The sequence below is a fragment of the Agelaius phoeniceus genome, chromosome 5, assembly GCF_051311805.1.
Source record: "Agelaius phoeniceus isolate bAgePho1 chromosome 5, bAgePho1.hap1, whole genome shotgun sequence".
Lineage (NCBI taxonomy): Eukaryota > Metazoa > Chordata > Aves > Passeriformes > Icteridae > Agelaius > Agelaius phoeniceus.
Window position 1 is genome coordinate 23,588,296 of NC_135269.1, and position 23,824 is coordinate 23,612,119.

General features: G+C 47.3%; 1 protein-coding gene across 2 annotated transcripts; it reads right to left on the reverse strand.

Annotated features, from left to right (window-relative positions):
- Positions 1–769: 769 nt before the first annotated feature.
- CBX7 (chromobox 7) lies at positions 770–16,896 on the reverse strand. Of its 2 annotated transcripts, none has more exons than XM_054631841.2 (6): positions 16,578–16,896; positions 15,219–15,262; positions 11,157–11,222; positions 10,566–10,632; positions 9,630–9,969; positions 770–7,622 (listed from the first exon to the last, which is right to left on the reverse strand). In XM_054631841.2, the coding sequence occupies exons 1-6, from the start codon at positions 16,644–16,646 to the stop codon at positions 7,477–7,479; spliced, it is 732 nt and encodes a 243-aa protein (XP_054487816.1). In that variant the 5' UTR covers positions 16,647–16,896; the 3' UTR covers positions 770–7,476. The 2 variants fall into 2 exon arrangements, with proteins under 2 accessions (XP_054487816.1, XP_054487815.1); XM_054631840.2 differs by having other exon boundaries at positions 770–7,625; positions 16,578–16,888.
- Positions 16,897–23,824: the final 6,928 nt, after the last annotated feature.

Genomic DNA, 23,824 nt, shown 5'->3' on the forward strand with positions numbered 1-23,824 from the left:
GGCCTCTCTCTCCACAGGGGATGGAGTGGGACACACCTTGAAGGAGCAAGCCAGGCATCCAAGTGGACTAGATGACATTTGGGATTTTCTCCATGGAGCATCAGCAGTTCCAGGACTCAAGCTCCTTGGCTAAGTCCTGGGGTGAACCAGGGGCCACACTGTACCCAGGAGCAGCTGTGTTCCTGAAGAGGTCTCTGGAAGCCTTGCTGGCCAAACCATTGGAGGCTTTGGCTTGGAGGAGAACTGCTATCCTGCTGGCAAGCACAGCACAGCATGCCTGGCAGCCCAGGCCTCACCTCAGACTTTCTCCATTCCAATGAGATGCAGGATGTGGGGCACGCCAGCACTCTCCTGGTGCTGGCAGAGCTGTCCTGGCACTGCAGCCTCATGAAGGATGTAGAGAACTCCCTAAACCCAGAGCAACAGCCACCCTGCCATCAGTGTTCTCCTCTTAAAATTATAAACCATCAAAGACCAATCGTCCCAGGTCAGCCCTAGACAGCTCTAACTTACCCAGTGGGTTAAAAATTAATAAAAACTTGACCTCCTCTAATCAAAGTAACGAGTAATGTCAGAAGCAGCCTTTTGCAGGCTCCATTCTTCATCAATCCTTCTTTATTGATCGTCCTCATGCACACATGCATGTTCTCCATTCTTTTTCCAGCTGCACTGCATGTTTATACACCAATAATTGTGACTGTTGGAAAATAATTCAGCTGTAGAATTAAAGCAAGGAGGAGGTAAATGACCACACAAACATACCATAAGGTAAATGTCAGTTCTCATATTTAATATTTTAATAATTTTGTTTGCAACATTTACCACATAAATCATCTAAATAAATAGATGCTGTACAGTCTCTTATCCATATCAGTACAAAAATAAAACCACACTTTGTGTCAAATTATACTTGAGCCTGCCCTCCCTTTGCTATTACAATCTCCTTTTACAGCACATACTCGCTCAGAAAAGGCATTATACTCTGATTGGTTTGTTTGGAATTGGTTTACTCCCTATTTCCCCCCCTCCCCAAATACATTCAATTAGTCTGTACAAAAGCTAGAAGCTCATTCTGTGCAAAAGGAAGCTTTCTGTGTGCAAAGACTCCAATACTCTAGCGTGCTTACAGGAACAATAGCAACAACTGAAGAGACAGGAACAAAAGTAATCAGGGACCCTCCCCTCTAACTGAGCCCACTGTCCCCCATCTTCCCCCTGCAACAGAAAGGAGCACACCAAATGAGGTGAGCCAGTGTGCAAAAGCGCTCTAACGATGTGCGTACGCTGAGGGAAAAGGCTGGTGCTGAAAACCTAGCAAGGGAATTGGGGTGTTGTCCCCCATGCTGTAGAGCTGACTAGGTGAGGGAAAAGGGCTCTCTGCCCTAAACCTGCTCAAAAGGTTCTTGAGATACACAGAACAAAAGCTTCATCTAAATTATTTTAGGTCTTTTGTTGCTGTTCTGTTGGAGATGAGGTGTGGAAACAGCCTCTGGAAAAATCAACAGCTACTGAAGACAGCTCCTGGTTCACCCTCCTTTCTCCTCTTCCCCACTCCCTGCAGAAGGACAGACATCTCCTCGTTCCTCAATTAAGCTAATAAGGTGCAATTTTTCAGACAGAAAACTCTATGAAGATGTCTCCAGAGCTGGAAGAAACAGTCAGAGTTCCAGATAAGGACCACTCAAACTGAAACTCAACTTTGTTTTTCCCTTTCCTCGATCAAAGGAAGTGGGAAGGGAGGAAGCCAACCTGCGCCCCAAAGGCAAGTGAGGGATTTCGCAGGTCTCCTCCCTTAGGGAACCCTCTGCTCCCAGCATGGTGGAGTACACTCTCCCCCATGGGAGGGAGGCAAAGGGCTGGATGGCAGCTCTGGAGAAGGAGCAGCCAGCGGCCTGAAACAGATACATCTTTTGCTTTTCAAATGCCACTTTCAGACAGATGATAAGGAGTACTTAGCACTCCTAGTGCTTTGCATTTCCAAAGTGCTTCAAAACATACTTCAGATTTAAAAGCAAAAAAAAAGCTGCTTAACATTTTGACAGATTTGCAAAAAGCTTCTTTGTGCTGACACTACATTTTCTGGTTAAAAACCAACAACAATAATAAAAAAAGGTTTTCCACCTCCTCCTCCTCCTCCAAAATTCCCCTCCCAGCCAAAACTTTGATACCCCACTAATGAGATAAGCTGTGATGGAGGTTCCAATTCTTAGGAATTCTACCCCATCCCAACTTTATAGCAATCCACAGCAGCCCTCATGCTCTCATGGAGCCCTGCACCTCAACCATTCATTAATTGGGGATCATCTCCTGCACACTCCCTGCATTTCAAGAAGTTAAGGAGGAAAGAGAAAGAAGTGGAAGAGAAAATGGGGTCATCTCTACAGCAGGTGCTAGTTACAGGAAAGGATTTGAAGTGTCTGAATTCCATTTTAAGTGATTGCTTCTCTCTCCTTCCAGTTGTCCTGGGGCTCTTTTATAAGCCTTCCTATCTTGACCACCTTTGTGTGTGGAATCCAGATGGTTTGACACCCAGAAGCTCACACTTTCTCTGTGAAGACAGTAAGTTCAGACACAGGACATTGTGGCCTGTTGATCATAAGCTATTTTCTCAAAACAAGTTTATCGTGCCCTTGGGGAAAACCTTTACAACAGGCATGGCAAAAGCAACGTGTTCCAATGCTATACATTTTTATGTAGAAATTGCCCTATGCAAGTTCTCAATGTACAGATCTCCCTCGCATTCCCAAATGGCAGAAGACTGATACATAAATGCAGCACTCACCTCTGTGCAGGCCCATTCAGAACTCCACTCACAGATGCAAGGGATCAGTTTCACTACAAGTTCTTTGCTTACAACACACCTTCTCTCTCAACTGCCAGCTGACCCAAAGGCCCCTCCTCAACCACCGAGTGAGAGCAGTTCCAAGGCAACTCTGTCCCTCCATTCCCTGACCAGCATTTGTCCCTATTATTTTCCCAGAAAGGCCCACCACCCTCTTCTTCCTAGGCTGCAGGTAAGCCAGGGAGGAACAGAAGATGGGTAGATACCAATTCGCTTTAGAAAAGGAGTTTTTTGTACTTTCCCTACTTCTGAAAACAAAAGCTCAAAGCTTGAGAGGAGAGGAAGAGGTGGAGAGGTGGTGGTAGACTTTGCTTTGCTTAATACATAGATGTGGCTGGCCGCCCCCACTGTCTTCCACACCCCAGCCTCTGTTGTGGCTACCTTGGAGGGACTTGCCTGAGCTACCCTGCCTACATTTTGACCTGTGTGAGACCTCCCTTCTCTATTCCAGTGAAACCATCAAGCAGCACTAGCTGGCGTACAGCATGAAACAGTACTGGGACCGAGGGCCCCCTGTGAGGTGAACAAACAATTTTATACATCCAGTCACAAAACACCAGAAGAACAATTCTGGACAGTTTCACAACACTAATAACAAAAAAAGCCATTCATTTCTCAATAAGCTTCTCTATGTCTGAGCTCTGACATAAACAAGAGTCAATTCACTAAGAAATTTGGGCTTATTTTGGCAAATGGAACTGCTTTTGAGTGTTCTCACAATAATATCCTGGTCTTGCTTGGAAAAAAGATAAAGAGAAAAAAAAAAATCACCGTAGTCTGACTTCACAAGCAGAAGGGCCCCCAAGCAAACGCAAGACAATAAGGAGCATGCAGGAGGCTACTTAATGCCACTATTAACGTGTTAAAACTTGCTGTTCCAAGGCATCCCTTGTATATCAGAGCAATAATATCTAGTTTATAACCATCCAGGAACAGAGGCAGTTCTTTACACATAGATTTTTTTTTTTAAACACAGTGTTAACAAAAAAGGCTTTCCAGTCTCATGAAGTCCCTCAGGTCTATCACACGTACAGTGAGTTCACTGCAAGATCTATAAAATAAACACCTCTGTCCCCCAACACTGCTGGTAAATTTTCACATGGAAACAGTTCTAACAATGACTATTAGAGCAGTTCTCTGAGAAGGTTGTTTCTTGTGTACAGTTCAGTAATTTCCACTGGCTGAAGTTTATTTTTCTTGTTTACAGCCATGGAGCCAAACAAGGTATGGGAGAGTTAGCCCATTTCTATTCTCGGCTTGTGCTTCAAATAGAATTATTAAACTCAGCTTCAGCTGGATGCTATTCTGGCTCCCCTAATCAAACGGAATGCTTAACAAAGATCCAAACACAGCATCTGATTTTCATGATATGTTAGCACAGGAGGTCCCAATTCAACTGCCAGGTTTTGGGTTGAACTGGCAGATGGACAGTACTGGGGAGAAGAGACAAACCCAGACAACCTGTCTTTCCATCACTAGTAAAACCCTCTCTACACCTGCAGAGGTGGAATAAAGCTAATTTTAAAGTCCCTGAAGACCAGCTCTACCAAGGAAGTTTACAGTGATATGTCTGCAGACAATGTGGAACAGAGCCACATTTTAAAAAGATCAGGAGAAAGATCTTCTTGAAAAGTTCTTTGAGATAAATAAGAATTCATGAATGTCAAAAAAAAGTCCACGCCAACAAACTGCTTAGTTTCCTACCACAAACTCCTCTTCACACCCTCCTCTCAAACCCACGCACATGCAGCTTGTTGTGTCTTAACCCCATTATGGTTAGCTCCTCGTTGACACAAAGCAGCATGGCAGCCAGGTACTTTGTTCCACACTTTGTGTAGCAAGATGATTAGTCACCAGCAGAACACTAGATAGTCTGATCCAAAAAATGATTAAGATATGGAACTGTGGGTGGATCCTCTTTGAAAGACCACCACAGGTCTTTGAAAACTCCATTGCAAGAGAAAGAAAATACTCTTAAAGAAAAATGCCAAAACAAAGTGTTGAGAAGTGTCAGGTGGAGAGTGGAGAGGAAAGCAGAGGATGGAAATCTAGTTTATTAGGACAAGCTCTTTCCTGCTGCAGGATTGATATTGCTTCCAATGTCAGCCAAAGCCAGGAACTTAGTAAATAGGAAGCTTTTTTTGGTGCATTTGTACACTGAGATGAAGACATGACAAAGGCAGCAGTTGCTGCATTAGAATAAAGAAAACAGATCCTATAAATGCCATGAAGATTTAGCAGGATGAGCTGCAGTTCAAGACTTTTTTTAAAATAAGCTTAAACACTATGCTTCTGCAACCATCACTACCTGACCTGCTCCAGCCCACAAGAGTGGACTGGGCCATGTGGTGTGTCCACTGGTCACAACAGAAGAGAGATGCAGGTATTCAGCATATTTGGCAGGTGTCAGGAAGAGGGGGTGTGTGGGTGATGGTAACAACACCGTCTGACCCCACATCCTGCAAAAAAGGGTGCAACTCCAGACACAGAAGCCTCGCTCTGGACACCCACGTTCAACAAACATCCTGCGCCTGCATGCTTACCTCATCAGCTTGCCCTTGCTAGCTATTGCAAGCTTCTTTCCCACTCACTCTTCCTCCCACCACATAATTCCCCCCCAGCTTCCACTTCTCACCCTCTCAGATTTCTCCATAATAAAACTCCCATCTTACTTCTTTGACAGACAAAAGGTCAGTCCAGAAATTCAAGATCTTCCCAGCAATCCTGAAACTGCTCTGATGGCATGAAAGACAGACCTGCTCCAACAGCTCTGAGATGGAAGGGGAAATCCTAAATCTACACCGAGCTGCCATATCCCGAAATGAGGTAAAAATTGCTTCTAGTAAAAACCCACAGTGGCAGTCCAAGCACTTTATAATAAGTAAATGTTTGGAGGACCAGAAACCCTAGAGCTCCCAAATTCTGCAAGCCAGGAGCCAAGCCCCTCAAACAAACACATTGAGGATTTCCACAGGTGTCTTTATCTCAGAGCTAAGAAAGCTCCTGGCTTCATTTTGAATAAATACAGCAGATAAGAGATGCTTCAGATGGGGTGGAGTAAGGAAACATAGTATTTGAGGACAGTAATCATGACAGTAGCCAATGTTACCCTGCAGCACTCTGTCCCGCAGTTCCCGCTTTAGACTACCTTACTTTTCTTGCTTTCCGTTGGAAAAGGTCTATATTTAAAAAATTAAGTTATTTAAATAAAATTTGCTTTTAAAAATGGAAGAGAACATGCATGTGCAAGAACAGATGCTATGCTAATCTACAAACTCAAAATACAGCAATTCTTCAAAAACCTCAAAGTCTCACAGGCAGTCCAGCACAAGGCATTTTTGAGTGCAAGATCAGGCGGGTCTATTGAAATGCAGACCTCTTTCCTTGGCAAAGATTTTTAAGCCTTCCAAGGGGAAGTTCCTATCAGTAAAGTAGTACAGGATCACAGATACTGTGAGGATACTGGAGTCATGGAAGAGTATCACTCAGGCAGCACAATCCAAGAATTCTCATTGCTAAGAATTAGGAATTTTTCCCCTCCTCAGATGTAATACATGCCTTCCCCACATGTTGTTTATTTTGGATCTCTCTATGGGATCCAAGAACAGAATTTGCTGCTAATCAAGGTCCATTTCTAGCTCAGTTCTGTCCAATTCCCGAGTCCTGGGCCTGTGCCAGTATCTTGGATATCTCTGCAGTGCCAGGCAATGCTTCAGTTGTCCTATTAGTCCCTCCTCCCAGGGGAGAGGAGTCAGTTTTCAATGAACTTATTACCACAGATTCAGGGCAGGATTTGTTATTAATACTGAATTTGGCAAAGGGTAAGAAGACCCCGCTTTCCATAACGCATTCCTCACGCAGCAGAGCCAAGCCTGCAAATCCTGTTTAGCATATAGAGAATGGTATGTCTCAACTATGCTGGCTTTCTGAGCTTTTAATGAGGGCAAATTGAATTTATGTTGCCAGTTTGGATTTCAGAGATGCATTGCAGTCTTTCCGCATGATCAACAATCAAAGGGAGAAAGCTCTGCTGTCTATATGGACCCATGCTGCAAAGACTGACTTACCACAGACAGGCAAATACGCTGCTGAAGTCCTGACAGCAGGCCACAGGGAAAACAGCACTGGAGAGAAAGTCTTAACAGGCTGGAGTTATCTATACAGGTAGGATCCATCGCCTCTCACTGCTGCAGGAAGAGAGGGAGGAGGAAGGTGGGAAGAGCAATGTACAGAGATGTATCTTTATCCAAGGGATATCAATTGCAGAACAAGGCGGCAGGCTAGAGATCCAGCTCTCTTTCCACCTCCACATGCCCTCTCCCCACAAATGCAGCTGCCGCCACTTAACAGGATAAAAGACGAATTGTTCAGCTTGCTGCTTTCACATCAAGGAGGGGAGTCTTTGCCAGGGAAAGGGCTGTCAGTTTTTCAGCTGGACAAAGCAATGACAAATACACACCCCCTACACTGCCCTTTTTTGCGTATCTGAAAGAGGAAAAAGGAGAAAAAAAAAGGGTCTCTGTAAACATTTTAAGAGGAGACATTTTGAATTTTTTTTCTCTTAAGGGATAACGTAAGCCTCCCCTAGCCCCACCCTAAAAGCACTGGTTTTGGGGAGCACTGCAAACAGAGATTCAGAACTGTGCGCTCCGGTCTCGAAAGAAGCCCTCAGCCACTTGTGCTTCTCTGAAAGTGACGGTGATGGAGTTTGCCGTGATGTCTGTCACCGTCACTTCGCTGGGGGGCACAGTGGGGATCCAAGGGAGACTGGCATCCACATCTGCTGCAGGAAGAAAGGCACATAAGAGCATGTTAGTGAAACACAGAAGGTGAGGGAGAAGAAAAGAGGAAGGGGAGAGGGAAGGAAAGATGGAAAAAGGGTCTCCTTTCTGAAAAACCATAGGTGAAATCAGCCTGTACTCTGACTCTGCATGTCCAGAGCAAGAAGGAACATGTGCAAGCCCTACCCTCAGAGGCTGAAGGAAAATGGAGGCTCAGGTGTCCAGACACATAGTAGTACCAGAGCAGCCGACGCAGAGGCCAAAAGACCCTGTAAAACCACTGAGTTCATCTAGCCATCCACAATTCCCCCATATCCCTCATCCCACCTCAGCCCCTAATTCGGTTTTGTGTCTGCAAAGCACACTCACCCTGGTTTGAACTCACTGTCTTCTAAACACCCTACCCTGCTGAAAAGGCAAAAATTAAAATCTCTTACACACAACTCTTCAGATACTCCTAGGGGAGTCAAAGGGAGACAAAATGGAGTAAAAATGCCTTGTACTGCACCTGCAATGCAGCCTGGGTGTGATGCTCTCAAAAATCCCTCAGTAGTGCTCCACAGAGAAGCTACTCTTCCTTTCTCATATGTCTCCTTTGCTCCCAGACAGCTCCATACAAGAAACCCAAGCACCCCTGCACTTTCTCACTATAAGAATAATTATTAGCCCCTCTGCCACCCAAAGGCTAATTTCCCCACAGCTCCCAGTGATTGCCATGTAAAAAGAGAGGAAGGAAAACACACACGCTCCCTGTTGCTCTACCTGTCCACTATGTACCTTGTTGTCCTGACCTGGGCAAAGAACGAGACCTCCTTTAGAGTGTATTTCCTGGCTTCTGTCTCAAACACCAGGAGTATCTACTTTCCCCCCAGAAAGAGCCCAATTCCCCCTAACAGTAACTGGGATTCCACACAGGCTGTGTGTCAAGGGGAGAACAAAAACAGTTTTACAATTCTGTAGTGCCACTCACTCTTCTGATCCCTAAGTGCTTTAATGCCACACACTTCTGGGGAGAACAGCCCCACACATTTCCTCACTGTCAGGATGTAACACTGGGCTCCTCTGTGCTACTCCCATTGCTGCCTCCCTGGATTCTGAGCACCATTCCAGTCTCTCTCAGAAAGGAGAGAATAGACTTGATTCCCAGAACATAGCCCTCTCCCTAAGATCCTGCCTAATCCAGCCTGGCTAACAGCTACTCCTAGCAAGGAGTAACAGGATTCCCTTAGCTACTACAAGCAGCACAAGCCCCAGTTTTCCACTCCTCAGGAAAGCTACGCCTTCAGAAGCTCTAATAATGCAGGGATAGAGTTTCCCTGGTAACTGAGAGCAACACACACATCCCACAACCCTCCTGCACAAGATACTGGTATCCTTCCCCAAAATGCCAAATGTGCTTGGACATCTCCCATGCCTTCACTCATACTGCCTACTCAGTGGGATCAGGCAGGAGTTATCATCCTTACTTCATCTCTCTCTCCCTTTCTCACATAGCTATATAGCAAGAGGCTTTAGAGGGGTGTGGAGAGGAGAGGGAAGGAGGGGGCAGGGAGTATATTATGAGTTCCTAGCAGCATTCCTGTATGCTTCTTAAAGCAGCACTATGAGAGGAGTGCCGCTGCCCAAGCTTGTCCACGGCCAGCCAAAGTCCTTTGAGCCAAGCAGCAGGCTGAACACATGTGGATAATGTGGACAGAGGCAGAGTTCATCTGTCACACTTGTGTGTCACCTCTGCTGGGAGGAAATTTTAAGAGGAGGAAAACTTGTAGTATCTTCTGCACGTTTTCTAACACTGAGAGGGATATCTGGGATGTAAGACTACATAGAGCCAACAGGACCAAAAAAAATTAATCTGTGCTCCTCAAACGAGAAAGAAACCTGCAAACAAGAGGGACATAATACGGGCCTGACCTAAACCACAATCCCAGGAGGATGTAACCAAGGTGGAAGTGTGCAGAACATCCTTCACATGCCTCAGAACTTCACCAAAGGGTGACTAGCCTTACCTTCTTTGCTGGTGTGCTGTGTGGCCTCCCAGTCCTCAGGGCTCTGCCTGGCCTCTAGGCCCACTGCATCATTCAGGAAGAACTCGTGCCTGCAGTTTCGGTTCTCCAGGCTCGCCATGCGCGGGAACTTCTTCCTTGACAGCCGTAGGTACTTCTGGTTTTTGCGTTGCTTCCGGAGAGAGAATGGCAGGACTGCACCCCCAGTCTTCTCGGGGAACTCTGCCTGCCCTGTCTTGGCCCCTGGCAGGCTACTGTCTCCTCCTCCAAACCTCCGTGCAAGAGAGAAGCAGAGCTTCTCCTTTCCCTTGTGAGCACTCCTCAAGTCCATGCCATACAGCCGCTGCCAAGACACCAACGCAGCAAGGGTCAGAGCAGACATCTGATCATGCAGTGAGGGCTCCCCACTGGGAACCAGGAAAATATTCTTTGTTTGGTCTCTGAACCTCTAGATGAGCTAGGATAAAGTGTGCTGCTTCTACAAGACCATTTCTCTCCCCTCTTCAACTGCCTTCTAAGCTCTTCCTAATATCTGCTTCCTAGGATTGGCTGCTTTGCTTGGCAACAGTAAAAGCATGCTGAAACTCCGCTTCCAGCTATGGGATATCTTTGACTTGAAGGAAAATCCAAGCTCAACATGAAATTAAAAGAGCACACAAACCAGGTAACCTGCGAGTACCCAGGCTAACACTTTATAAAATCCTAGTTCAGAGAGAAAGAGCTGTTGCTTTATTTTGTTTTGCTTTTTTAAAGACAAATTAGAGATCTCTTCAGCTAACAAGTTAAAACTATCTGCCTAAACACTGATTTCATGTTATGATGTTAACTTGTTACCTCCAGTTTTGTCCATGCAACATCAAACAGTTTCCACCTCACTGAGAGCAGGGGAGCAGCAGAGCAGCTAAGGAGTTAGAAATACACAGAAGAGCAAGAAGCTACCTGCAGTAGGAGGCGCTTTGGTTTGGGGCCTCTTTTCCTGTACCCTGATGCACGGTCTCTCTCTTCCCTGTGAAAGAGGAATACAAATCAAACTGAGTACTAAATACCACAGCATAAAACCTAGTTGGGACTTCAATCTTTTGCAGCATAGCTCCCTCAATTTCCTTCAATAAAATCCAATGGTGACCAGTGTGAGCTTGGAAAACATTCCAGAATTGCTTCCTGTAGAAGTGAAAACCTTGCAATAGGGGAATTTCTCTGACACAGCTAATCAAGGATGGGTTAGAGAAACTTCCCACCTCACATAACTCCAGTCCAGCTCTGGACCCGATCAAAACCTGAGTCTGATTGTTCTATGGCTCAGTGCTGCCAGTTCTTGGCCTCATTTCCTGAAGAGTGCCAATCAAAGCTGCTTTAACCCTGTCTTCTCCATCTCAATCAACACCAGGGTACAAAAATCAAGCAGGATTCATTGCTATACATCTCATCTTTGACTGAAGTAGGGATAACAGAGGCACTTTATGCATACAAAGAAATAAAGACACTATTTCTTTTCCTGTGTCCAGGGAGAGAAAGAACATGTGTCCTTACTTTTCTTCATAAGCCACTACCAGGCGAGGATCCAAGATATGGTCCTCTGGCTCCCATGTGCTGTATCTGAAGAAAAACATAAGGAATAAAAAGTAAACAACATTTTAATGAAACATTCTCTCTGCAGGCCTGCTACCAGTGTGCTGCAGCCCTGGATACTGTCTTCACAAGGGTCGGTGGGGCCTGCCACACCATTGCGAGAGCTCTGAGGAATCCCAGCCATTCCCTCCCCAGCTTCCCACAGACACCACCTCCCCTTCCCACAACAGGCAGGGCCAAGCATCAAGTGGCTCTTTGTACGAAAACGGGGAAGACTTTCCTCCCCAGGGCCCCCTCCACACTGTCTGCAAAGCCTGTGCAGACACTCACAAACTGTTTTTAAGTCCGTGCCTAAACAGGTCTCATCTGCAGCACTCCCTCAAATCTCACAAACCCCATGGAACAATGAGGCACGTTCTGATGCATCTTTCTGAAAAATAGGTCTCTCTTAATTTAGAGTGCTCGAAGAGTAAGTACGCTTTCTCACCTGCATTATTAATTACTTCTAATCACTGAACCTGAAAGGATTCATTTAAGAATTTAATTTTTTCCACTGATGCCGTTCAACCAAACATGTTGGGAGCTGGGCCCTGGGGCAAGCTGATGGCCACTTGCCAACGGCTTCTGCTCCTGCTCGGCTCCCCCTACAGGCTGTTCCTGCGGAACTCATGGATACAAAGTACCCCAACCGCACTGCTGGCAGGGCACCGACACTGCCCCGAACAGGCTTCACGCTCCCCAAGTACCCTGGGAACAGCGTCACTCACTGCCCCAGATCCCTCCTCCACAGCCAGACAGCTGCGACAGGAATCAGATGCTCAGGAAAGGACTGAATCCACCTAGCAGGCAACTCCAAAACTAGTTCCCAAAGAGCACAGATGCATTTAACACTAGGGAGAAGAAGGCAAAATTCTCCCACTGTGGAAGCTGAAAGAATCATGAATTGGTCCTTGGGGCATGTTTACTTCTTAGAGGTCATGCTTGCCCAGAAAAGATGGGTGTTGTGTCTCTACCAGAGGAACTCTAAGGCAAGAAAGCAAATCTGAATCCTCAAATGTCTCAGAACCCCAACTTTCCTGAAATGTGAGATCCAGGCCTGGAGGCAGAGCTCATCCCAGGCCCCCAGGAGGAGGACCAGAGAGGAGTCACATGCAGGTGCAAAAGGGTGCATTTGTATCAGTGCCTTTAAACAGCAAGAAAGCATTTTAGGATGTTTACATTTCTGGATGAAGCACAGACTGCATGTGAGGACATGGGGTACATAGGGTACACAAGGGACGTGGTTTGGGAATGCTTTTCCCTTTTATCTCTCCATTAGAGAGAAAAAAAATACTGTAATACAGGAACAATACTGGAGGATGGGTCTGGAAATGAAAATAAAATTTTTTTACAAAAGGGAGAAATAAAAATATGACATTCAGATATCCCAAGGTGCACAGTACATCAGAGAGTTAAGAACAGCCATGTATTCATAAGGAGCTGATCCCTCCCTCTCTCCCTCCCTCCTTTGCTCATGCCTCCCGCAGCAACCTGACTGTGAGCTGTCAAAGCCAAGATACTGTTTGAAAAGAGGAAGGTTTCCTCCCAGCTGCAGGAATTCTGGCACTCATCCTACAAATTTAAGAAAAATAACACCACGAGGGGGAAAAAAAGTCATTGCATTGCTTTTCATAGGCAGGAGAAGAAAAGGGACTTGCTTAAAAAAAACACCCTGGTGGGTGTTGCCCTCTTCTCTGCAGCTCAGATTCTGGCTTCGCTGCAGTGGCAAAACACTGCATATAAAAAAACATGGTTGAGTTTGCCACGCGCGCGCGCACACGGAGCTTTATATATGGATACACACAGCCCGGGCTGCAGCAAACTGCAGAGAGCAGGCACTCTGGAAAACACAGATCATATGATCTTCCTTCCCCCTCCTTCTACTCCTCCTCTTCCCCCTCCTTTTAACTCCAACTCAAGTTGTAAACAAGCTTGTAGATAGAATCAGATTGTCACTCCTCCATTCCCTGACTCCTGCAGTGCAATCCATAAATCTGAGGTGTAGGCCATGAATAAGAATTTTTTATTAAGAAGAGGGGGAAAAAAAAGTGAAATGTGAATTGCATGTGAAAGCAGTAAACTACTCACCTATCCTTATTCCCTTTCATGATACTTCCAGTGGTAATGATGGGATAATAGGTACAGAGATTACAAAAAGCAATGCAACAAGGTTGGTAATTAAGGAAGGGAATGATGTGGAATGAGGAAACAGACACAAAGATACTAACAGCTTGTGGTGCTGCATGCCATCACGGGCATTTGTATGTTTAGAAACAAGGAACAGAGACTGCTAGTGGGATGAAAGTGACTCCAGTGCTCTGAGCATCTTGAGTTTAAGTAATTCAAACCACTGAGGCCACAGTTAAAGTGGAGGCAGGCAGGAGGAAGGAAAAAAAATAAACAACAGTCTTCAGATTTGGAGTTTGGGGGAAGAAGGAAGATGCATGGACATGCCATACATCAAAACAAGAGAACTCCGACATCACCTTGCACCCAGGGGAACTGTGCTTTAAATTCCCAAAAGTGTTCTGTCTCTCCCAATATTCCAAGGCACAGGACAAGGACAGGCAGCAGTTAAGAATAAGGCCTGCTCTGTCCAAGAAACATTACGCCATGCCTCAGCCCACCTTCTTGGCAAGGGGCTTTACAAGAGAAGGACTTCAATGCGTTTGTTGAAAGGAGAATGGGATAAACATCAGTATTCTGGCCAAGAGCGGATGAGGTCTTGCAGACTCCAAATACATTACCCACCCTCTATCAGTGATTAAGTAAGACTTGGCTATTTGAGGCTGAAGCAGTCCAGCAAGTGACCCACGCTACAGGGTAGCTGGTGCTCAACAAATGCACAAGGTTACACTGACAGCAGAACTCCCAAGAATAAAGTCACCCTCTCCCACCACCACCAGAGAGGGGAAGCTGCTTATCTTCACAGATGGCCGGTATTCACAAGGATTAGATATGACAGGCACCCAAGAACACATTCCAGCTTCTTGGACACCAGGTACAGCCTGACAGAACCACCCTGGCAGGCCCCACTTTGCAGCTGCAAGGACGAACCCGTAACAAGCGGCTCCCTTCGCTTAGCAACACACGGAGCAACTGCGTGTGTAACACTGCTGTACCCACACACATCGCCTGTGTACACACACAGGCGCAAACAGAAAAGCAAAGACACGGCCCCATATGGGTTGGCCAGGAGGCTGTTCCACTAGACTGCTAGCTGACATAGTAATATTCTCCAGTTGCCTAATCCTTTTAATCTCAAACCATTTCACAGACTGCTCAAGCACAGAGGAATCGCTCTTCTTCAGGAGCAGCTGCATTTTAATGAGAGAAGTGTCTGTAAACAGTGCACAGCAATGCTGAAAAAAACCCAAACTTTTCTTCATTTTTGCAATGGAGCAACCAAAACAAAAGCAGAAAAGGCACTCAAAGTAACAGGAGGTTTCAGACAAGGAAATGAAGGCATGGCGGGAATTTTCAAGGGACAAAGATCACCTGCATTTGGCTACAATCAATAAATCTGAAACATTGCCCCTTTCCGTTGGTGAATTGCAGAGGGGAAGCAGTAGAAGAGGAAGACAAGACCATCAACACGTTTTCTATTTTAAAAGACTGCAGACAGCTCTAAAAATAAAGTGGGGTCCTCTTGGTGCTGACTCAGAAAAGCAGGAGCTATTCCAAGTTCAGAAGAATCTGGGTTCTTTGTTAAACTCATAAGGAATTTAAAAACATTTGTATCTAGAAAGCATCTCAATGAAATATTTCAGTGGTGGCAAAACCCAGTCAGAATAGACTGGCACGCAGTTTGTATTCCTTAGCTGCCAATTCACAAACAGAGTTGGGTTTGGTTTGTGGCTCTTTGATTTTGTTTATTGTTGTTGAAATGAGGGACAAACCATTACCCATTATGAATGAAATGCTCAATTGCAGAGACACAGTGCAAGCTATTAAAGAAAAAACAGACAAGTAAACACAACTTACTTTGGGGGCCATCCTTTCCACTTCACCAAGTATTCTACTTTACCCTGAGGGTGAAAAAAGGCAGAAGAAAACAGGTGAACTATGGAACCAAATATGGGCTACAGCACGAGATGCAACCAATCAACACACTGAACTCTGCAACCAAAAAGCTTGTTTCCCATCACTTTATTTTCAAAACATAGCCACTTTCCCATTCAACTACACTTGCTATACATTTTTCTCCAAAATTGGGCACACAGCTCAATTTTTTAAGCATGCTTGTACTACCATCAGCTTGGAACATAGCTTTGCAGAAGGCTTGCAGGCAGAACACTAAAAGCCAACCAGAGAGCAAGACCGAGCCATCCACACATTCACAGGCAAACCTACAAGAAGTCAGCACACATAAATGCATGGAGATGTGTGCCAGGAGCAAATGTCAGATGAATTGTTTTTTTAAGCAGAGAGAAGAAATATAGTATATCAGAACCTATGAAGTGTCTCTGGCATGTTCTTTTCCATTTGCTACACATTCTACTCAAACACTCTTCCATCCATCACAGGCACTCATCCTTTTGACCCAAGCAATCAGCAGCTCACAGCTGAAGTTCAGAGCTATCTTTTTTTTTTTTCCACTCTAAGTACAAGATTAAAAAAAAAGTGCTGTGGTTGGAAGCTGCATACAAGGGCTCTGCAAGCAATGTGAACAACTATCAAAATATTTAATGTTATACTGAGGGGTTTGTTAAGCACTGCCCAAAGCATGGCAAAGGCCTTTGTGCATGCAGGACGACCACTCTCCAAGAGCCGCTGCTGCAGCCACAGACACCTTTACAGGAGAGCAGAGCAAGGGAAGCACTCGGGTGCTTGAGGCAGAGAACCAGTTTCATTTTCCCCTTGGGGGGCTCATCAGCTTCCCAAGCTTGGAAAACACTGCCCTATAAGGAACTTTCCACCGCAGGATCTCTACACACTGCATGCTTACAGGTTAATCCTTGCAACTCGGCGGGGACGGGAGCGCTCCACGGCTGGGGAAACTGAGTCACGGGAGCTTTCCCAAACCCTCTCCGGCTTGGGCTCTCCCGTTCGGTGTCACCAGCACTCATCCTGCAGAGAGGCTGAACCCCAGCAGCGGCGGCAGCCGCCCCTCCGCCCCACACCGCCTCACGGGCAACACGTGTGTCCCCCGCCTGCCAGCCTCGGGCAGGTGCCGGTGACGCCCGCGGGTGTGAGGGGACGGGGACCGGGGGACGGGGACCAGGCGGCCGCGCGCGCGCCCACCACGCCTCCCCGCTCCCGGTGCGCGGCGGGAGGGGCCGGAGGTGTCCCGGTGCGCTCCCCCCGCCCCGCCCCGCTCCGCTCCGCTCCGCCGCTGCCCACCTTCCGCACGCGCTTCTTGCGGATGCTCTCCACGGCGAACACCTGCTCGCCGATGGCCGACAGCTCCATGCGGCGGGCGGGCGAGCGGGCGGGCGGGCCGAGGCTGTGCCGGTGGCGGCCGTTCCCCGCCGTTCCCCGCCGCTCCCCCTCACACGCCCCCTCGCGCGCGGCCGCGCCCCCGCCGCCGCTTTAGAACCTGCGCAACGTTTTCCCCGGCGCGCGCGCGAGGGGGCGGGAGCGGGGGGTGAGGAGCGGAGGGAGGGAGCGAAGGAGGCGGGAGCGGCGCCTCAGGCGGTTCCCGCCCCGGCCGCGCCGCCTCCGGCCCGCCTCCCGCCGGGGGCAGCGCCGTGAGGGAGCGCTGCCCGCCGCCGCCGAGCCGCGGCGTTTGCGGGCGTTTTCCGCAGGAACGCGGCCCCCGGCAGTCGCGTGCCGGCGGCGGCGGGTCGGGAAGCGGCGAGCGGCAGAGCCAGGAGGCGGGAGCGGCGCTGCGGCAGGAACCCGGAGTGCCTGCGCCGCCGCAGGTGCCTCAGCGCCAGCTGCCTCAGCGCAGGTGCCCGCCGCGGCCCAGCTTCAGGGGGAAGGAAGCAGCCGGGATTCGTCAGTGCTCGCGGTGGAAAGCGGCGACGAAAGTCTGAGGGCCCGCAACCGATCAGGAAGTTTTACTAGTAAATTACACACTTAGCGTGGTAGTTGGTATGTTAGTCCATGACCGACTATACAAGCACATAGCAGCGTGTTTTAGAAAAAGGGTAAGATGAGAAAGAAGAGAGAAAAGATGTATTAGGGGGCATGGAGGGATGCAGGGCAGGCGAGAGAAAGAGAATGAGAAATATAAAAACGGGATAAAAGAGAGAAAAAGGGATCACCAGTCCTGGTCCCAGTGTCAATCCAGCTGATGGGGTGTCAGTCCTGGTTTCAGCATTGATCCAGCTGCACCCACCCGGCCGATGAGATGTCCCGGGTCCTGGGGGTGCCTCTGTGCCTCTGCCAGCGCAAAGGGGCTCTGTGAGCGTAGCACACGTGTAGCTATCAGTCATCGTGGAGCAAGCAGGACCTCAGGCCACCTCTTCAAGGCAACTAAGGCTTTCTTGGGTGAGGCATGAGAAAACAGGGACATCATGAGCAGGCATTCAGGTATCCAGGCTCCCTCGCACACCAGTCTGCAGAAACGTGCTTTTGCTTCCCCACCACTGCTTCAAACAACAGACTGGGGGGTTTTTCTTTGAAGTCTCCTAGGAAACTTTTTACATCAGAGCAGGGACTTATTTCTACATATGCAACTACCTACTCTCCCACAAGTGTGCTCAGTTGCTCCTCTGCTGTGACTGAATGTCACTGGCTGCTGTTTGCACTCAAAGTCTGAGACAGGACAAACCTTACTGTAGAAATGGCAAATACACAGTGTGAATGTGTTAATCTGAGACGTTTATTCTGCATGTGCTCATTTGCACACTACATACTGTGTCCACAGGTATGGATTGGGTAACTGGCAGAGTGCTTACCCTTGCTGAAGCCATCTAAGAACTCAAAGTCCACTGTCAGGGGATAGTGACCCTTTGGATAATCATTAGGCAGAACTAGCAGTTTGTAACAGGGTTTTGGTATTTAATAGCATAGCTGTTGCATATTCAAAATGCTTACACTATATTACAAAATAGTGGTTAATAATAATAATAATAAAAGCTTTGATCTGCTTTTTAATTCTTCCTTTCTCGTATTCTGTGTCTGTGTTTTAGACAGAATAGGGAAAATATTTAAGGTAAAATTTTCTTTGTTTCTCAAAATTAAGACTTGCAGAAAAAGTAGACACCAAAAGAACAGACCATTTCTCTGAATCGCAAGGATCTGCTTGTATTCCTTTCCCTCACATTGGAATCCACTTGCTGAGGTGTCAGACTGGAAAAAGGAAGAAAATGTGCTCCAATGACCACATTAGGATAAAATAAAAGAAAGAAACCCCCTAGTCGCAACAAACTTTCAGTTATTATTATTTCAATTCTTGGTAAGGTTTTGTACTTCTTAGTCCAGGATGTTCACAACTTGTTATTTAATATATGTCTCCTTAAGGCCAATAATACATATAGATATATTAACTTTGCTAATGGATACCAAAGGGGTTCTCATAAACAAATTGACCTGCATTTTGATCACAAGCTCTAATACTCTTCTTACAAACAGAGATAGATAGTAAGAACCCATATGCTTGGTATTATCAGTGTAATCTCCATGTGATTATTCCCTTCTTTCTTTCTGCTTTTCCCACACCAGCAACTGACCCAAGTGAAGTTTAAGCAATATTTGCACCAGTTATGTCGCTGCTTTCAGAAAAGCCCTCCTTTGCCCTAAAGTACTTGTCACAAAATGCTAGAGTGCCTCACTGCAGTCTGGTCAGGGGGTTGCGATTGCTTGGCGTTTACTTTGCAACATTTTGGACAAAACATTACCTTTAAAAGCTGTTCCACCACAGTTACTTTACCTTCTACTAATGGTTATAATGTCATTTCAGTAGGGGTTTTTTTTCTTTCTCTTTGCTTTGGCAGCCAAAATCCGAGTGCTGAAGGCAATTTCCCATCCTCCCACCCCATCCAAGTTCTGAATTACCAAATTAAGTGAATTTTGCTAAGCCATTCGTTTAGGCTAGAAATAATTAAGACAAACAATTTAATCAATCAAGGTTTTCAGATCTTACAGCCTGTTTTAGCAGTACTTTAAAAGCCATTCTGTGATAAAAGACCTTTTCTGAAGTATATCAAGAACTAGATTACAGAAATCTTTATTGGAGTTGTTCTTGTTACCACTAATTGTACAGTCGTGCTAATATATAGCAGTGAACTTCATGTGCAGAAAACCAAAGCAAATATTGAACCTTCCTTAGTACAAATTCAGAGACCCAGATCCAGGAGGCTTTAATCAAAATTCCAATTAACTTCAAAGAGTTTTACTTGAGTAAAAATTGCAAGCAGAATCTAGTACAGAAAAAAATTACCATTTTAATTGCTGCTAGCCTGATTAAGCTATTCAGCTTTCAGTTGATACAAGCACTTACATTAACACTAAAAATTTATTAATGGTCATTTATATTCTACAAAGCCTAATTCTGCCAAAGATTTTTTTTTTTGTCCCCCAGAAGACTGCAGCAAAGATCAGCATAGCTTCAAAACCACCCGGCACATCTCGAAGAAACGCTGCTTGGTGAAGCTTCAAGAGGCGACCTTGCAGCAGAAGGCAGCCCTGGCAGCCCCCGTGATGTCCCGGAGCTGGCAGCCCTGAGGAGGGGCTGGCGGTGCCGGGTGCAAGGCACCGCCGGGCCGGGGGGTGAGCCGGCCTCTCTCACTGCGGGGCTGCGCGTCTGATTAGCAGCAGATGGCTCTCGGCCTGCTGCCCTGCGAGCACAGGTCCGGTTGGTTTGCACACTGCGGGTTGGGCAGGCAGCCTGCGAGCACATCGCCGGAGTACAGAGCAGTGAATAGGCACGGTCGGTGCTGCCCTGGCCCCGGGGAGCAGCCCCGTCCGCCCCATGGAAGCACGGAAGGCACACGCAGGATGCACCGGGTATCAGGGCAGTCAAGCCCAAGGGCGCCAGAACTCTACCCTGTCGGTATGCTCACATCAATTAGCATTTTTAATGTTAGTTTCTTAAAACGCGTGGAAGGAATGCAGCCGCCCCCTGCTGCCAGTTGGCAGCTCCTCGGCTTACCTGGAGCCCTTGGCACCAGCAGCCAGCGAACAGTGTGTTTAAATCTGTGCTGCTGTGTGTTTAAATCTGTGCTGCTGTGTGTTCATATCTGTGCTGCTGTGTGTTCAAATCTGTGCTGCTGTGTGTTCAAATCTGTCCTGCTGTGTGTTCAAATCTGTGCTGCTGTGTGTTCCTCACCTGGCTCTCATCTGCTCCCAGCACCAGGACTGCCCCACACTGGATGGCCAGTGAGCCCCAGCCCAAAGCAGTGCTCTACCTCCGGGTGTTACACAGCAGACACAAGGGAAAAAAACGTGGAAATCCTCCAACCTTGCCAAAGGAGAAAGTCCTAGAGGGTAGAGGAAAGATCATCTGGCCCAAGCAGAGAACCCCCTGAGAGCTATGGCTGAGGTCTGTCATGGTTTCCGTGTAATTTTCTTCCCATCCGTAACCACTTTTTGCCCGGTGTGAGGTTTCTGCGCTCCTTACACAGTATACACAGCTGTTAACTGCAGCCTTCCATCCTCTTTAGATGTGAGCACCCAGCACTTCTCTTGAACTGTGGCCATGCCTTGGATGCACATCTAAGGCCCTAAGAGGACCATTTTAGTGGGATGGTAAGCCAGAATCCCAGACTGTGTTCCTCTCAATCCAACACAGCTGGCACTTGTCCTTCAGTCTTAGATCAATCTGGTAGGCAGATTGTTTTCCTCTGCACCTTGTCTCACTGCCAGGTGTGGCTGGGAACCAGCAGGTAGGTGTTTCCTCCCAGACTTCCTTGAAGAGCTCATCTACTTCCCAGAGCAGGATCAGTGCAAAAAATAGCAGCTACTACATTTGCAAATGCCACTGGGAAAGGGTTTGTTGTTTTCCTACCTTTTAAATGATAGCTCAGCAATTGTTGCACAAACCCAGTAGTGTTGGTGATCAAGGTCCTGTCCCTCCTGTCCCCTCCCCTTCAGAGCCATAAAATCCCACCTTCTGGGAGACTGCCCCCAAACACCAGGTTATTCTCTTTTTCAAGAGCAAGGGCAATACATGTTCACCTACTGAATCACTTGCTCAGTGCAAGACAAATTCGGAGTTCACTGGGCCATGGAGCTTTTCCTGGGCAAGATGAGATTTGTGTGCCGACCACAACTCCTGGCTGTGTGTACATGTCATCCAGTGCCTGACTCATGCAAAATTCCTAAACATGTCCTAGGGAAGGTGCTGAAACACTGATTTCTGCTTTCCAAGATAAACACTTAGCTAGAGATCAGTCTTCCTCCTCTCTGGGCCACTTTGACTGTCCCAGCAAGAGTGAACCTTGCTGGTTTGGTACACAAAACACACACTTCAGATAAATTCCTCTACAGGAAGTTGTAGTAGGATTTTCATTGCTCTGAAGCCTAGACTAGAAGTGTGGGTGGGCAAGAGAAAATAAGTGCTTTTGTGGTTTGTTTTCTTTAAAAATATTTTTGTGGTTTCAATGAAATTGAGTTTTGTTGTTTCAATTAATTTGAGTTTTGTTGTTTTAGTGAAAGCCTGCCCATCTGTGGACATATGATATGTCTTTGAAAAGCCTTGGCTCCCACATGCTCTGTGGAAACTTCTTCAGCTGTTCATTGCTTAAAACTTCCAAAGACTCCCACTCTCACGTATGATCTTCTCCTGGCACCGCCTGTTTGTAGAGCATCCAGCCCTAAAAATGTTTCTTTTCACGGAGGACTATTTGCATGTGAAACAGTGTTCTGTCCCCTGTTCCTTCCTTTGTGAAGGGCCAGAGTGGCAGTACTCACTTTCTTTACCCCTGAAGCACTTTGAAAAATTTGAAAGATTTCCAAACCAGCTATGGGGCTAGAGCCTGTTTCACACTTAGCTGAGGGTTCAGCGTCTGTGCTGTCACAACATGATTGGTGTTTGTGGCCAGGTCTGCTGCTTTGGTGCCAGAATCAGGCTCCCAGCCTTCACACCAGGACACGTCTGGGTTATGCCCTTGGGATGCTGAACCTGGGAGCTGCTGTCCACCTGTGCTACAGACCTACCACATTAAACCATGCCCTGCCATGCCATGGTGTGTGGGGTACAGCAGACTGGGCTGCTGGAAAGAGTCTGTTACAGTCCCTGCAGGCTGAGGAGAGCGCTCATCTCAGAGCCTCCATTTCTGGGCAAGGGCTCTGACCACACGGCTGCCATTCACACACGTGCTACACTCTGTTCAGAACCTTTACAGAGACCTCTGCTCTCGTGGGTGTCTGAGATCTGTGACAGCACCTTTACAGAGACCTCTGCTCTGGTGGGGGCCTGACCTGAAATCATGGCAGAAAAGGTAAAGGGAGAAGGAAGGATGCAGAGCCCTAACTCCTAAGCTCCAGGGAGAGACTGAACTCCCCACACTGCCTGCCTGCTGCCTCAAGGCAGCTCCCTCTCCTGGGTGGTGGTTTGTCCCTCCTATGCCTTCTTGTATCAGCAGTAGTCAGAAACCAGAACACAAACCTGGGAAGCACCTCAGTGTTTTGCTCTCTGGATCGGAGAAGGCAGTTGCTGTGACCAGCTGAAGCTTACACTTTGTGTGGAATATTTGTTCTCCTTGACAATGTCCTATGGAAAAGCCAACCAGCAGCTGGTTTCTTCCTGAGGGAATGTCCTTTAGCACCTCATGCCTGACCACCATCCTCACAAACCAAAAAGAACCAAGCTTCTACCTCCTGAAAGATGGGAGTTCATGGCTCACCATCCAGGTGGGTCCTGTTCGTGCATGATGAACAAGCCAGTGAGTCCCAGGAGAAGGGTGCAAATTGCACAATGCACCACGTCACTGCTTTGCCCTGTCCCTTGGAAACACTATTTCCAAAAATGACATGGAACAAGGAGTTAACTCTCATTTGTCACTCAACTATTCTCGGCTTGTTTTGAGTATTTGGGTTTGTGTATTTGGGCTCAGCAAAAAGCTGCTCCTCAACTTGTTCACAGAACAGGGTTATTATTATCTGCTGCCTGACAGCAGGGTTGTGAGGATCAAATATGTAGTTTTTGAAGCGCTGGGAGGCATGAAAGGCATTCGAGAGTAATGGATGAAAGGCATTCAAGCCCTACCAAGTGCCTTTGCCTGGTTTCCCAGCACACAGCAGCATCCATGCGGGCTCTGCGCGGCGCCTGCTCATTAGGTGGCACTACAGGCCCAAGATTCCACGTGTGAGAGCGGTCTCCAGAGGGCTCTGCTGGGTCTGGACAGGGATTTGTAGGCTCCGACACTTCGCTGCCCTATTGCCGTGTATTTTTCCTGGGAAAACATGCCGTCCTGACAAGTAGTGGAAGAACACAGGCTTGGTATTGCAAGTGCAAAGCAGCAGCGACCAAGACTTCTGATATAACTAACTGGGACTGAAGTCTCCAAGAACTGCAGGGGGAGCCTGTAATTGCTTGGGTAAATCCCATACCGGGGACCTGCAGCCCACCCTGCTCACCCTGCTTGCACTAAGGCAGTGCAACGGGGCTGCTGCTTTCCTCTGAACTGGGAGACAGCACGGTCAGTCCTCTCAAAGACCTCATCCATTCTCCACTGGCCTGTGGAGAGGCCTCAAAGATG

Bases quoted from the DNA above. Each gene is read 5' to 3' on its own strand.
- CBX7 (XM_054631840.2), bottom strand. From the start codon at position 16,646: ATGGAGCTGTCGGCCATCGGCGAGCAGGTGTTCGCCGTGGAGAGCATC. The intron at 11,223-15,218 runs GTAAGTTGTGTT...GTTTTTCTTCAG, and splicing joins TGGAAAGGATGGCCCCCAAA to ATACAGCACATGGGAGCCAG. The intron at 7,626-9,629 runs GTAAGGCTAGTC...TTCTTCCTGCAG, and splicing joins ACAGCACACCAGCAAAGAAG to CAGATGTGGATGCCAGTCTC.